The sequence below is a fragment of the Scyliorhinus canicula genome, chromosome 12, assembly GCF_902713615.1.
Source record: "Scyliorhinus canicula chromosome 12, sScyCan1.1, whole genome shotgun sequence".
NCBI lineage: Eukaryota > Metazoa > Chordata > Chondrichthyes > Carcharhiniformes > Scyliorhinidae > Scyliorhinus > Scyliorhinus canicula.
In genome coordinates this window covers 153,637,144-153,653,599 of record NC_052157.1, presented here as the reverse complement: position 1 = coordinate 153,653,599, position 16,456 = coordinate 153,637,144, and the positions used below count along the sequence as shown (strand labels likewise).

Genomic DNA, 16,456 nt, shown 5'->3' with positions numbered 1-16,456 from the left:
GCCCACAGGGCATTAAGGCTCTCCCTCTCTCAGGACCCAGTTACTGAGACAGTCAGAGTCGACAAGTTCGTGAACACTATCATCATGCGGTAGCTAGTAAGTCTGGTCGAGCCGGTAAGAGATCATCAGTTAGATTAGTAGAGTGTCAACCCACAGCTGAATATGTACAGCCGTTCACTAGTTAAATAAAACAGTGTTGGATCATCTCCGGTGTCAGACGTTTGTTTCTAGCTTCCCTGCATCCAGTTGCAGTCAACGTCGAACCAACCTGCCTAACACATCAGAAACCATTGGCTAAATTGCCGTGACTTTCTGTTACATTACACGTGTGACTATTTTTGGCCATGCTGCTTGTATAACACTTTGGTTGCAAGTTCCAATGTCCCTGAAATAAAAGCAAAATGCGGCAGGGGCTGGAAATCTGGATTAAAAACAGAAAATGCCGGAAAGATTCAGCAGCAACGACTGGCAGCTTCTGTGCAGAGAGAAACAGAGCTTAAGGTTTGGACTTGAATGTGACACTTCTTGGCATCTGAGATTTATGACTTCCTATTTATCACAGCGAGCTGTGATTGTAACTTTCGGGGTGCGCCACCCCATACCAAATGGTGCACTGGCGCAATACGATTCTTCACATTTAACTGTGATTGGGTGATTCTTTCCAGGTGGCTTTCTCCAAGGCTGACCCTCCCTAAAACATCTTCCACATCTTTTTATTTTTGTTTTTAGTTGCAATAACCCTCACAAGGCCCAGGGGGATGCGTTAATCGATGTCCCCGTGGGACTCGTGGAATGCGAGCTTCCCTGTTAGTGCGCCCGCCCAGCTGGAGCTCGTTAGCGGGCTATGCAAAAGCCGGCCTGGTCAGGGACTGGCATTCTGGTCAGTCCTGACAGGGGTTTCTAGAATGTGAGCTGCCGTAGCAGCTGTTTTCCATGTCTGCAATAAACTCGCATTTATTCACCTACAAGGGACGCCTGGGTTTTCATATGAGCAAATACAATTTTTGGGCTGGATTCTCCAACCGCGTTCGGCGACGGGTCGGAGAATCCAAATTCCCGACGGAATCGGGGACGGCTCCGCTCCCGCGATGCTCCACCCCTTCCACGTAACCATGGCATCAGCCCATTGCCTGAGGCCCATCCCTCGATGCTCCACCCCTTCCACGTAACCATGGCATCAGAAAATTGCCTGAGGCCCATCCCCTGATGCTCCACCCCCTCCACGTAACTATGGCATCAGGCCATTGCCTGAGGCTCATCCCTCGATGCTCCACCCCCTCCACGTAACCATGGTATCATGCCATTGCCTGAGGCCCATCCCCCGATGCTCCACCCCCTCCACGTAACCATGGCATCAGGCCATTGCCTGAGGCCCATCCCCCGATGCTCCACCCCCTCCACGTAACCATGGCATCAGGCCATTGCCTGAGGCCCATCCCCCGATGCTCCACCCCCTCCACGTAACCATGGCATCATGCCATTGCCTGAGGCCCATCCCTCGATGCTCCTCCCCCGAGTTCCCGATGGCGTGGGACACGTGTGGTCTCACCCGCCGGGAACTTGGCGTGGTGGCTGCAGACTCAGTCCAGCGCCGCCACAGTCGGACATTTTCGGGGCTGGGGGCACTGTGCATGGCCACGGACCCGGCAATTCTCCGGGGCGTATCAGCAGCTAGAACCGTGTGCTCTACGCTGACTCCCTGCTGGCCCCCAGCAAAACAGGGAATCGGAGGCCGTTACCTGCCGTAAAACGCTACCATTCCCTCGCCGGTGGTGGGGACATAGTCTCCAAATCAGAGAATCCAGCCCCTTACCTCTATTGGCCATATTACAATGATACCGGATACCTGTAAGATTTACTGGCAATGGAGGCAGTCCAGAGAAGGTTCACTCGGCTGATCCCGGTTATGGAGGAACTTTCTTATGAGGAGAGGTTGAGTAGATTGGGGCTGTACTCATTGGAGTTTAGAAGAATGAAGGTGACCTTATTGAGCCATGCAGGATTCTCAGGGGCCCTGACAGGAGAGATGCTGAGAGGCTGTTTCACCTTGTGAGAGAGTCTAGGACCAGAGTGAGGGTTGCCCCTTTGAGACAGGGATGAGGGGGAATTTGTTCCTTCAGAGGATAGTGGATCTGTGGAGTTCTTTACCGCAGAGAGCTGTAGAAGATGGATCATTAATTATGTTCACGGCTGAGATAGACAGATTTTCTATCAGTAAGGGAATCAAGAGTAATGGGATAAAGCGGGAAAGTGGAGTTCAGGATTATCACATCAGATCAATCACAATCTCATTGAATGGTGGAGCGGACGCGATGGCCTTGAATGGCTCACGTCTATGGCTTTATGGTCTTATTCAAACTCTCACTCCCTTTCATTTCTTTTCCCAAATAAATTGAACCGTTGGATAAAAGTAGGATTTGAAACTGATGGACTTTGTCAGCCGTGCCCATATCATGAGAATTAATAAAAAGCAAATAAACAAATGCCACTGAACACAAATACATCATGGTACCAGTGAGTTATGCTCGAGTTTGATGGACCTACTTGAGATAATCTGCATCTGGTAACAATGACAGCGTCCGCCCTCCCCCGCAGCTCCACATCGCTGGCAACCTCGGTGCTAACTGGAAGATTTTCAAGCAGAAGTTTCAGCTGTATCTTGAAGCCACTGACCTCGAAGCCGCATCGGATGCCAGGAAGATCACGCTCTTCCTTTCTATAGCCGGGGACCACGCTATCCACATCTTCAACTCCCTCACCTTTGCTGAAGGCGAGGACAAGACAAAGTTTAAAACAGTCCTGCTGAAGTTCGACAGCCACTGTGACATCGAAGTCAATGAGAGCTTTGAATGCTATGTGTTCCAACAGAGGTTTCAGGGTAAGGATTAACCTTTTCAGTCCTTTTTAACCCATCTCTGCATCCTCGCGCAGTCCTGCAACTATGGCTCCACTTCCGATTCCATGATCCGGGATCAGAACGTTTTCGGGGTCCACTCCGATCCCCTCCGCCAGCAGCTCCTACAATTTAAGCAGCTCACCCTTACCATCGCCATCGAGACCTGCATCCTCCACGAGAATGCTAACAACCGGTACTCCCATATCAAGGCGGCAGAAACGGCACAGCAAAACCGCACTCCTGGTACCATGATATGTTGGATAAGCTGGGTCTGCGAGGACTGCGTTGACTGCAGTGGTGAGAGAGACAAGCTTCCAACACTTGAAGAAATGCAACTCGATTTTATTGAACTCTTAACTATCATACATGCTTTAACTGTGGGTTGACACTATGCTGACTTGACTGGAGACCTGAGGCTAACCTGACCAGACTATTTTACTACCACATGGTGTTTGTTCTAGTTGCTGCTCACGAGCTCTGACTGTCTCAGAGGCTGGTCCTCGAGAGAACGGGAAAACTGGTGCCCTCTGGCTTTATAGTGGTCTTGTCCTGTCTGATGATTGGCTGCTGTGTTCTGTGTGTTCACTGGTCATCCTGTGTGTCAATCACTGCCTGTCTGCACTCCATCATATACATGGATGTATATTATGACAGTGACTTTACCATAGAAACAAAGATTTAGCTCTGTCAAAATTTATGAAAAATTACCTTTGAACTTTAAGCCACTTCATTATATATAAATAGATCTCCTCAGTGTAGTTCACAGGCTATGGAGGACATTGACCATGGTCTTCAACTTTATTCTACCTCATCGTGCACGCCAGTCAACATTGCAACTTTAAAGAATTACTTATTCATTAAGCTTTATTGTTAGCTCTGTTGGAAGTTTCTAAACTTGAGATTATTAATAATTAATTACTTATACGTAGAAAGCCTGTAAGATAGAGCGTAGATGGTGCAACTCCTTCAGCTTTTAAAGGACCATTGTCAAAAATTAACCATGACTGGTGGTGCAGTAGATTTAGGATTGTAACCATTTGTTCTATCAGAAGGGGGTAATAGAACCCAATGGAGTGGGGAACATGCTTGGGATTGGATGGATCTGTGAGGGAGGGAGATATCTCAAGGAGGGATGTATAGTAACTGGTCTATTTCTCCTTTGTGGTGAAGAATTGAAAAAATGGAGAATACAAAGAAACCAAATTCTGAAAATGTTGCCCAGACCCCTGGAAGCTGTGGTAGCCAGTTCCTGAGGAAAATAAGGAGATGGAAACCCATCAACTTCTGGCAGGAAACGAAACGCATTTCCAAACTGGCTGGGCCAGTGGTGAGTTTAAACCCGCCTAATATCCCATAATATCCTTCAAACCCACCCTCTTCATAATTCTATCCATCTGTCCGTCCATTCATCAAAGGGTCCGTTCATCCGCCTGTCCATCGAACCAATCCAGCTATCTATCCCTCCTGTCGAAAAAAGAGTGATCCATGTGGACGACTGGGTAGATGTGAGATGTCAGTATTGGCTATGGATTCACAGATGGCTTATGAACGCTATCTTCGCCTTCCAAACTCTCCCACAGTGATGATATTGGTTGTCGGCCAGTAGAGGTGATGGTATACTGTTGGTTCAGGCAGCTGTTCTCTCTTCCCATATCTCTCTCACGTTTCCCTCTCTGTGGGTCCCCTTGGTGATTGGAAGGCCTCAACATCATTTTTAAAGACAAATCACCGTTTTGGTATCAAATGGTCATTTGCTTCCCATGTGTCGACATTAATAGAGCGGACCATATGGGCCGTTTGACCATTGTTTTTGCAATGTTTCCTTTGGCCCCAGTGTGGTCAAAGTAGAGCATCTATTTGGAGTTATTCTGAAGACAACCCCCTCCATTCCAGCTTCCGTGGTGATCATGGCCTCTGTACTTGGCATTTCTGGGTCTTGGAGAATGATCACGTTTGTTATTTTGTCCTCCGATTTCATTCACCAGATCCTCCTGGGGCAGTTTGGTGAGGTCACTTACTGCAGGGTCTCGATTTGGCGGGGGGGGGGGGGGTTCCAGGTGTTTACGCTGGCGGGGTCTTCCGGTCCCGCCACCAGTGTATCCCCACCGCAGGTTTCCCAGTGGTGAGGGCTGCATTCAACGAGAAACTCCGTTGACATCGGAGCCCAATAGATCCAATCCCATTTGTCAGGAAGTTGTCTAAGTTTCAGCGCTCTGGAGAGGTGTGAGGAGCTCCACTGTCAGATACATTTTCAATTTCGGGCCGAGTTTGATTTCTCAAAAACACGAATGCGTAATTTACCATAGACTGAGTTGGCACGCTGGTGTTAATGGCGCACCTTTCCATCAATGTCAGCTCTTTGGGATTGATAGTTTTAAATATATGGGAAGTGAGGGGGATTTTCCAACAATCCTCTTTCAATTTCAACATGTCTAATTGTCTACCACACCCATTCAGAAATTCTCTTTCAACAAACTCATTGGTATAATTCACTTCCCGGGCCCCATTTGTATCACACCCTTCGGTAAATCCATTTATACAACTGTCTTCACGTGCCTGTATATAGAATGTCTCGCACTAAATCCATTTGTAGTATTTGATTCATGGAATCTAGTTTGAAAGGGTCCATCCACCCACTTCCCTGTGAACCTAACCTCCCCCCCCCCCCCCCACTCCCCCGCCCCCAACATCCTACCCCCAGCCGAAAGGTGAAAATCTTCAACTTGACTTTGAATTAATGCTTCAAAGATTGTGGGCAAGATTTAACGGAAACATTTTAAAATGTAATTTTGGGCGTGTTTGGCGGGATGTTTCTTCATGTCCGCATTCTCGAGATGACGGCCCGTATTCAACGGCACTTAGTGCCAAGAAAGAGCCCCCCACGCGGTTCTTGACTGTACTGGCTGTCTCACTATCTGATTCGCCTGACTGGAGCCTCAGCATCTCACTGCTAACAAGGGGGAGCTGCTTTTAAACGCTCCTTCATCACTCAATCCCGGCCAACACACAAGCATGGCAGCCCGCAGCCCTGCTCCTCGCATTGACGATGCCCGCCTGACCAAGTTTCTCAACGTTGTGGTGAGAGACGGGCCACCCTGTTCCCCCGAGGGTGTCGGAGGACCCGCAGCAGGGAGGCAATTGCTGCGGCTGTCAGTCCAGGCAACATGACCAGGAGGACCGCCATCCAATGTCGGAAGAGGGCCAATGACGTCCACCGAGCTGCAAGGGTGGGTTACCACCTCTCTCCTGGCATCAGGTCCGCCTGCCATTCCCAAATTCTCAAACCCCGCCCCCCCCATCGCCACCCCTACAAATCACTGGCTGACACCCCGCATCCTCCCCACATCCAAACTTCATGCATGCTCCTCAGCACACACCAGCACAACCCCTTCATGGGGGTGGGTGTCAGCGCGCTGTCAGCAGAAAGACAGGATCAGACTTCAGCAGATACTGAGCAGCAACAGAGCTTTCCTCACAGCGAGAGATCATCACCTGTTATGGGAGCGGCGTTTTCAGAACCCCAAAATGTATCATGGAGTTCAACCAATCTCCCCCTTTAATGTATTGTTGCTTTTGAAGCACACGGCTTGTTCTCCAGGTGTGGTATTACAATTATGGACACGTGGGTTTATAAACACAAAACAATGTTTATTCCATGAAGTCAACTTAACCTTCTTAAATAAACATTGGATCCCTTAACACCCCTTCATAGATAAGACCGAAAATAATACAACACTAAATAATCCCTCAAAATGTTCCTTCAAACCTCCAAAAGACTTAACACCTTTAAACAGAAACACATCAGGTTATAAAGACATTACTATTATGAGTTTAAATCACCCAAATGATTCAGAGATAGTCTTTCCTGGCAGAGATCACAGCAGATCCAGCTCACTGCAAACACAGACACACCCAAGCTCTTTTCTCCAAACTGGCTTTCTCCTTTCAAAACAGCTCACAGCAAACCAGCCAGGCACTTTTCAGCTGCTTTCTCAAACTGAAACTAAAAGCAGAAAAAGCAGAATTGATCTCAGCTCAGCTCCCCACTCTGACATCACTTCAGTAACATGAGCTGCTCCATTTCTTAAAGGTACATTGCTTAACCATCCATTTCTTAAAGGTACTCTCACATGACACACCCTCCTGCCTTGTAGAGTGACCCCGCTGTCAGTGCCAACACAGGCCCATCACCCTGGGGTGATGTTCCACTGACCCTTGGAGGGTGGTGCAGGGTGGTCGGGGAGGAGCCAGTGTGATGGGGGCTGGGGAGGGGAAATAGGAAGGGAGGAGATATTGGGGGGTGGGGTGAAGGAGGGGAATGGGAGGGGGACTTGGGGGGAGTGAGGGAGGAGAGAAATGGGTGGGGGGGGGGGAAGGTGGAAATGGGGGAGGTGGGATCGGAGGGGAGGGAGGAAAGGAAGGAAATTGGGAAGGAGAGGGGGATTGTGAGAGGGTGAAGGAGGTAAATAGGGAGCAGGGGGATTGGTGAAAAGAGGGACTTGAGGGCAGGGGGCGATTGGAGGGTGGGGGGGGGGAGGTGTTGAGCTGATGGAAGCAGCCTCGTGCCATGAGAATCTGGAGACGATGAGGTCCCCTCTGGTCCTCCTGGTGACCCTTGTCACCCACCACCTGTCCTCCAACCTCAAAGAATGTGAGGTTTAATTTATAGAAAAACATAAGAAGCCAAAGTGGCTTTTTTTATGAGGGAGTCAAGGGTAATGGTGTAAGGGAGTGGGGGACGGGGGGATGGGGGACGGGGGGGGGGGGGCAGGAAAGTGGAGTTAAGGCCATATCAGATCAGCCATCAGATCAGCATTGGGCTGAAAAATCTATTCCCATTCCTGCTTCTTATGTGCCTAGGCTCACCCTTCTTGAAGAAAAGAAAAAACAACTGTGTAAGAAAGATACTCATTTTAGTTTGATTATTTTTTGGATATAAAAAAGTTTGATTGAAATTAAGCGTATAATATTTATTCATTTTCCTTTCACAGTGTTTAACACAGCTGATGATATTCCTTATAAATGTTGTCAGCTCCGCGTTCTGTGGGCATTTGGGAAAAGTTGAATTGGACGCAGTTAGCCTTGCCACAGCGGTGAGTTTTCCGTCGGAATGTGCACATTTATTCAACTTTATGCATCCTGTATTAGACCAAAGATACAGTCCAAAGATGGGCAGGTTAGGTGCGTAGTCCGCGCCAAATTGCCAATTGGTGCCTGGGGATGTGCTGGTTAGGTTACGGGGCTACGGGGTTAGGGTGGTGTGGGTAGGGAAGTGGGCCTGGATAGGGTGCTCTTTTGGAGGATTGGTGCAGACTCGATGGGCTGAATGGTCTCCTTCTGCACTGGCGGGATTCTATGACTCTATGATTAAATAATGGTGGATTTGGATTGCTTTCAATCAGTTTCGCGCTCAGTGCCTTTATCAGCTGATGAAATGCTCCTTGTAAAGAAGTCTGGCCTTTACCTGCTGCTCTCAGGGGAGGGGCAACTAGAGAGCAAGAGATACTTCAGTGGCTCTCGGCTAAAGAACAGGAATGCCAGCTCGGAATTCCAGCTCATCACCATTGTCAATGAGCTGTCCTGGAAGGCCGATGTGTGCGGACATTAGGTGGGAATGAGACTGGGCTCAGCCTCAATACTCTTCATGGACAGATAATCAATCCTCTGGCAGGCACCTGGCTCACACATGAGGGCTGGTCACTTGTGCAAGTTATTCATGGGCTGCTGAGGCCCAAAGGACTGTATCGACACCAATAATGTAGCACCTTTAACATAAACAAAGTCAGATTTCCACCGGAGAATAAGCAGCCAAAAGAACTTGGCGTGGGGAAAGAACGAGCTATCAGGTTAGGTGATCAAATACTTGGTCAGAGAGGTAGGTTTTAAGGGGAGTCTCTGTAGGAGCTGTGGTAAAATGGACAGCGGCCTGTATTTTAAGCCCGATAAAATCAGACACTTCAAATTAAGAATTGGACATTTGAAATCAAATCATAGTCAGAACCACAGGCAGGCCTGATGGGAATTCTAAATTGGCCAAGTTCGAATACACTAAACACATAAAAACTACCAGGACATGTCTGGACCTGTCCTGTCAAACATCCATCAGGAGACAATCGGTCCGATGCATATAGATTGATTGTTTTGGATCGAGTAGATAAAGCTAGACTTTTTGGCACCCAGTTACCCTATATGGAATCAGGTTGAATGCGAATAATACACCTCGGAATGGACCCCTGGGTTTGGGTTTCTGCAGAGTTGCAATCGGCAATATCATTGAGTATTGCCAGCTCCATCCTGAGACCTCGCTGGCTGAGGGCCAGAGAACTTTCTGACAAGATGAGAAGAGGGGTATTAAATATCAACCATAAGAACCCTCCACAGTGAAGACTCGCAGAGGTAGCGGAGAAGATTAGAGGGAAGGACACAGGGGGCAGGACCCACCTTCGCGGACGAAGGCCCTGAGGAAATCGAGACTCAGCGAATCGGATCCCCAGCTCCACTTGAGTTAATCGGCAAGGGTAGTATTAAGAGTCTTGGGATTATTATTATTGTTTGGGATAATTTAAGGAAGGTGACTGTTTTACTGTGTTCAATAATAAGTTTGGTTGAATCACAACCTTGTATTTGTCCTTTGTACATCGTGCAGCTAAGGGCACCTGGGTAAAATGATTGAGTAATAAACTGGTCGGAGTGTCTGACAATTTTACTGACGACAGAGACGGGAACGAGTTAACGAGGCAGAGATGTTTAGGATGCAAGTTCCAGAGGTTAGGGGGCAGCAGGGTAGCATGGTGGTTAGCATAAATGCTTCACAGCTCCAGGGTCCCAGGTTCGATTCCCGGCTGGGTCACTGTCTGTGTGGAGTCTGCACGTCCTCCCCCTGTGTGCGTGGGTTTCCTCCGGGTGCTCCGGTTTCCTCCCACAGTCCAAAGATGTGCGGGTTAGGTGGATTGGCCATGCTAAATTGCCCGTAGCGTCCTAATGAAAGTAAGGTTAAGGGGGGTGTTGTTGGGTTACGGGTATAGGGTGGATACGTGGGTTTGAGTAGGGTGATCATGGCTCGGCACAACATTGAGGGCCGAAGGGCCTGTTCTGTGCTGTACTGTTCTATGTTAGGATCCCGGAAGCTAAAAGCATGGCTGTCAATGGTGGGGGAAAAGGAACTGGGCACCCCCCTAAGGAACTGCGCACCCACAGGCCCGAATTGGAGAATCCCAAGAGTTCCTGCAGGACTGTAGGGATGGAACATGTAATAGAGATAGGGAATGGCAAGGATTTGAACCCTCGGAGCAGAGTTCTAACTTTGAGACAGAAGAGGGCAGAAGGCCATTGTACGTTAATGAGCACATGGAGATGTGCAAAGAAGGGTTGGGTGGAATTAGGATGTGGGCAGCAGGGTTTTTAATGAACTCCAGTTTACGGAGTTTGGAAGATTGGAGGCTGACAGGCAAGTATTGGAATTAACAGGTCTGGGAGTATCAAGAGTTGGCAGCCAATGAGAAGAAGGAGAGAAAAAGGAAGGATACGGAGCTGTAAAGATATTCACAAAGATATTTTATTCATTTACATTAAAGAATCCTCATTTGTATTAACTTGCACACCTTGGTAGCATTGAGAATGATATTGCTAAGTGCTTCTTTTCCCTTAATTTGGACAGGTGGTAACTCTATCAGCTACCTCCATATATGTCGGGTTGTCTACAGCATGTGACACACTCATATCTCAGGTAGGTGAAGCTAACTCCAGGTTGCGTAAGGTTGAGTGTCTTAGTCACCTTCATACACTATTCCCATTCTAAGCACCGCTCTTTATATGGTAATACATTTAACCTAAGTTTGGGGTACATGTACAAGGATATTTTATGGGGGATGTTGATCTCAAAAACACAAAGTTGGACTGTCTGACTACTGCAATTGGTGATGTAATTGAATGTATCAAGTGAATACAATGGGCAGATACTTGAGTTGTTTGATGCGTTTAGTGAAGATCCCAGTGCAATTCTTATTTGTCCAGAGTTCTGTTGTCCCTGCTACAGACGTACAAATTAGTGGCCGGAGGAGGCCATTTGGCCCCTTGAGCATCTACTGCCAGTCACAAAAGTCATGGCTGATCTGATGTGGTCGCTTCCCCACTTTCCTGTCTGCCCCCCATCGCCTCCCCCCCCACACACCGTGGACTGCGCCGTCGGAAACCTGGCCTATCGGAGGTAGAGAATCGCGAGTGGGCCCACTAAACATTTATTAAACGAGAAAAGATGAAACATAATTAACTACTCCTTCATCCCAACTATACCTATACAGATAAATACAAATCTGTAAGGATAATACAAGTTACAAAATCTATCTCATTCACAAGGCCCATGCAAACCCTATCGGCGATCTGTGATCAAACATACACACCCTGAAATCAAGTGGCAGAGGCCACTCAAAACAACCTCTACGGATTTTAGAGGCTTGTCACACTGTGCGTCAACTGGTCTCACTGGAACTCCTGGAAAACGGCAAAACCCGATTTTGGGCGGGAAAAGCGGAGTTGAAGCCACCGACGGCAATGGTGGTTTTCTCCGCCATATAGTCCGGGACGGAGAAAGAAAAACTTTGAGAATCGGTCCCACAATATACCACCCCGCCCCCGGTCTGCCCTGCCCGCCAGTAACTTAGAGAAGCGAGGATGGGTGCGCCATTTTTAAAGGCCTCCCCAGCGACCAAACCAGTTCACCCTGGAAATACCCGCTGGCACTCCTCTCCCCCCCGCAGGCACCCCCAGGCACTGTCCGGGAACCACCCAAGCAGTGCCAGAGGGGTACCTGGGCAATGCCAGGTAAGTTGCCTGGGTAGTGTCAGCTCTCAGGCCTGGCCATGACCCTCTCTCATCCCCCCCCCCCCTCCCCCCTCGCCATCGCACTGCACTCAACTGAACTGCTTTGGCATGTATGTTCGCCAGATTCACACCTTCGGAGACCTGTTGGTCCTTACGCCGTGCTGCCATCACCCCACTGTGGACAGATATTTTTGACGGGGGAGAGGATAATGCCAGCGTTGGACCCCGATACTTGCACGGTGATATATTTAAATAATATTCCAGACATTGAACATCAGGAAACGCTGACGTCACTGACGGGGAGGGGGGAAGGGAAATTATGTCATGCGTTTATGTCAACATAAAACATGACTTTGCACACCTTGTGATATTTTCTGCTTCTGTTGTTGAACCCGCCTGGTGAGAAAGGAAACAGCAAATTCCAGCCTCTGCCTTTCACTCAAAGATTTCCAAGCCCACTCTCGAAGAACACGCCTTGGAATCTTTTCCCAAACGATGTTTTCTCGCGGATGTCTTCACCAAGAATCCAGCTCCAGGGTTTCAACCTCTCCTTCCAGTGTTCTTCTCCCCTGGATTGCCACATGCATTCAAGCATTGGCTCCCACGCAATCTCTCAGCTACCCAGCCGTGTCAACAGAACGTTGTTGCTTCACATGGCCCGATCTCGGCGGCGTGGTAGCAGAGTGGTTAGCACTGTTGCCTCACAGCATCAGGGTCTCAGTTCAATTCCTGGCTTGGGTCACTGTCTGTGCGGACTCTGCACGTTCTCCCCCTGTCTCCGTGGGTTTCCTCCGGGTGCTCCGGTTTCCTCCCACAAGTCCCGAAAGACGTGTTGTTAGGTGAATTGGACATGCTGAATTCTCCCTCTGTGCACCCGAACAAGCGTTGGAATGTGGCGACTAGCGGCTTTTCACAGTAACTTAATTGCACTGTTAATGTAAGCCTACTTGTGACAGTAATAAATATTATTATTTAGGAGTCACAGGCCTTCAGTTGGCTCCTTGGAACTCTGGCCTCGCATAAGCCTATGTTTTTCCAGGTCTGCAAACCCGCAGCCCTGTTCTTTAACTCGAAGCCTCTGTTTTTCACTCTTAACTTCAATTAACAGGGCCTTTCCCAAACTCCTGTTCTTCCCTTTTGACTCGAAAGTCGTCTTGAGACTTCCGCTGTTTCTTGAGAAACATTCCCAGGAGCTTGACAACACTTGGTATCTCCCTTGAGATCCAGAACTGACTCGACATTCACTATTACTTTCACTCGAGAGCAACTCATCTAACATTCTTAGACTTACTTTCCCCAGCAATCTGCTAGCATGTCCAGCTAGAGAGAGAGACTGCAACTGCTCCCTTCACCATGGAGCATTACCCCCAGCTGAACGGAAACTGCCTCTGTGGGCCCCAGGTTTCTTGGCAACAGCAATTTTCCCCCATTTATGATGTAAAACCTCATCAAATGGCAGGCAATGAAACTAAAACTCAAGCCTCCCTGACACACAACTGTAGAAAACTTAAATTTAAAGCTGTAATTCAGGCCCAACACACGGAAACACAAGTAGAGGTTAGATTATAAGGTATAGGAGCAGATTTGGGCCATTCGGCCCATCGGGTCTGCTCCGCCATTCAATCGTCACTGATATTCTTCTCATCCCCATTCTCCTGCCTTCTCCCCAGAACCCCCGATCCCCTTATTAATCATGAACCTATCTATCTCTGTCTTAAATACACTCAGTGAATTGGCCCCCACAGTCTCCTGCAGCAAAGAGTTCCACAGATTCACCACCCTCTGGCTGAAGAAATTCCTCCTCATCTTAGTTTTAAAGGATCGTCCCTTTCAGTCTGAGACTGTGTCCTTTGGTTCTAGTTTTTCCTACCAGTGGAAGCATCCTCTCCACGTCCACTCTACCCAGGCCTCTCAGTATCCTGTAAATTTCAATACCATCCCCCCTCATCCTTCTAAATTCCAATAAGTACGGGCCCAGAGTCTTCAACTGCTCTTCTTTAAAAATATCTTCATTACAGGGATCATTCCTGTGAACCTCCTCTGAACCCTTTCCAAAGCCAGCACAACTTCCTTAGATACGGGGCCCAAAACTGCTCACAATACTCCAAATGGGATCTGACCAGGGCCTTGTACAGTCTCAGAAGTACATCCCTGCTCTTGTATACTAGTCCTCTAGTCATGAATGCTAACACTGCATTTGCCTTCCTAACTGCCAACTGAGCTTGCAAGTTAACCGTATGAGAATCTTGAACTAGGACTCCTAAGTCCCTTTGTGCTTCTGATTTCCTAAGCCTTTTCCTATTTAGAAAATAGTCTATGTTTCCATTCTTCCTATCCAAGTGCATGACCTGACACTTTTCCACATTGTATTCCATCTGCCCCTTCATCGCCCACTCTCCTAGCCTGTCCAAGTCATTCTGCAGCCCCCCCTGCTTCCTCAGTACTACCTGTCCCTCTGCATATCTCTGTTATCATCTGCAAACATAGCAACAGTTCCTTCTTCCAGATCATTAATGTACATTGTGAAATGCTGTGGTCCCAACAACGACCCTTGAAGCACGCCACTAGTCACCGGCTGCCATCCTGAAAAAGACCCCTCTATCCCCACTCTCTGCCTTCTGCCAGTCAGCCAATCCTCTATCCATGCCAGGATCTTACCCTGAACACCATGGGCTCTTAACTTATTTAACAGCCTCCTACATGGCATCTTGCCAAAGGCCTTCTGGAAATCTAAATAGATCACATCCACTGGTTCTCCTTTGTCTAGCCTCCTTGATACCTCCTCCAAGAATTCTAACAGATTTGATGAATTACCTAAAACTGTGGGTGCAACTTTGCCATTTTTTGACTAAGAGGGGAGTTTGCATCACCCGTTTTTGGCAGAAGGGAGTGGCAGGAGGAGCGGAGAATCAAGGATGAGTGACAGACCGGCTTTCACATTGGTGGGATTTCACCCCCCCCCCCCCCCCCCGCCCAACCAATGACGTAAACTTAACCGTTCCTGCCATCCTCTGCTCATCATTTCTCTTATTGTTACCTTTTCTTCTCTAAGTAATTTGACACATCTTCCCAAACTTGATCGCCCGATATTTAGTTTAAAGCCGTCTGTACTGCCCTAGTAATGTGACTCACTTTAACATTGGTCCCAACATTGTCTATTTGACGACTGTTCCAACAGTGCAGCTTTCCTGTTCCACAGAACTGGTACCACTGCCTCATAAATTAAAACCCATTTGACCCATATCAGTCTTTGAGCCAAGTATTTAACCCTCTAATCTTAGTTATCCTACGCCAAGTTGCTTCTGGCTCAAGGAGTCATTCAAGGATTATTGGGCAGGATTCTCCGTCAGCCAACGCCGAAAGCGGGAAAGGCTCCCGATTGGGTGGAAAATCTGTCGTGAGGCCAGAGTGATGGCTGGCGCTGGGCGCCGGGCAGAATGTCATGCTCCCGTGCCTCGGCAGCAGCGTCAATGCGTTCTACTCCGCACGTATAGTAAATGCCATTGGCATATCATTAGCGAGCCTGATCCGTGATCCGGTATTCTCTGGGGGTCTCCGCGATACTCTGCCTCTGCCGGGAGGGTTTACTGATGGTGAGGTTCATTTACGGTTTCAAAAACCAGGAAACAGGCATCGTGGCTGCTGAGTGGGAGAGGGAGGAGGGCACCGTAAGTGATCATCGCCATAGTGTGCTGGCAATTATGCCGCTGGCCGGGTGCTTCTGCTAGGGCTGGATGGAGTAGCGGGGGTGGGGAGTGGGGGGGGGGGGGGGGTTGCTGCAGGATGTGGGCTGTTGGGTTAGGGTGGACGGCACGGAACACCATTGCCGCAGCCTGCGCGCTGCGAACCTTGTGCCACGTGCCATATGGGTGCCCCCCAGGCCACCCCTTCAGTACCCCCTGGCCCGAGCTGATCCATCAACAGGATGGGAGCGCTCCAGCGCAATCAGTGCCATCTTGTTGGCTGGGATGGGTGTGTGTGCGGGGAGTGGAGTGTTAATATGTGGCTCGTCAGCCTCTCGAGTGCCAATCCCGACCCTGGTGAATCCGACTGCGTTTTTTATTGGAGTCGAGCGTGTTCCATGTGGCGCCGGCGCTAGCCCCTTAACTAAATTGTACTGGGAGCAGCACCAATTTTGCTTTCGTAGAAGTCCACCGATTCTGTCCCGTCGTCTCTAGTCTGTGAAACGGAGAAGCGCGCCCATTATCTTTGAGGTTCTTCTTTTCAATGTAGCCCCGTAGCTCAGAATCCCTCGGTCAAACCACTTTTCCTCATTCTACCTATGTCGTTGGTACCCACCCTCGCCGACTGAAAGTTCCTCGCTGTAAAATTCTGGCCATGGTGTTCATCAGAATTCACTTTAATATTTATTCTGATTTTTCAGACATTTGGCAGCAAGAACTTGAAGCGAATCGGAGTGATTCTCCAAAGGGGGATCCTCATTCTCATGATAACCTGCTTTCCCTGCTGGGCCCTCTCCATCAACATCGAGCACATTTTACTGGCTTTCAAACAATCTCCGGCATTGGCCAAGTGAGAACCTTGTTTAATTTTCTAATTACTAAGAGATTAAAATAACGAGATTTGAGTGAAAGATTTGACCCAATGGCAGAGTGTGTTAGCGTTGGGTCAAGGAATATCAGGAAGGAGGTGCCAATTTGCATATTTACAGCTAGTGAGGGGCTAATCTCGGTGGCAAGCAGAGATCAGTTGGTCCTTTCAATAGGGAGAAAGCCAAAT

General features: G+C 48.6%; 1 protein-coding gene across 1 annotated transcript in view; it reads left to right on the top strand.

Annotated features, from left to right (window-relative positions):
- Window positions 1–246: 246 nt before the first annotated feature.
- The window catches only part of LOC119974342 (multidrug and toxin extrusion protein 1-like), a 39,230-nt gene continuing 23,020 nt past the window's right edge, over window positions 247–16,456 (top strand). The window contains exons 1-5 of the mRNA XM_038813114.1: window positions 247–501; window positions 4,067–4,223; window positions 7,888–7,989; window positions 10,554–10,622; window positions 16,101–16,249. Coding sequence (XP_038669042.1) covers window positions 440–501; window positions 4,067–4,223; window positions 7,888–7,989; window positions 10,554–10,622; window positions 16,101–16,249 — 539 coding nt within the window. The 5' untranslated portion in view covers window positions 247–439. The remainder of the gene's footprint in view (window positions 502–4,066; window positions 4,224–7,887; window positions 7,990–10,553; window positions 10,623–16,100; window positions 16,250–16,456) is intronic.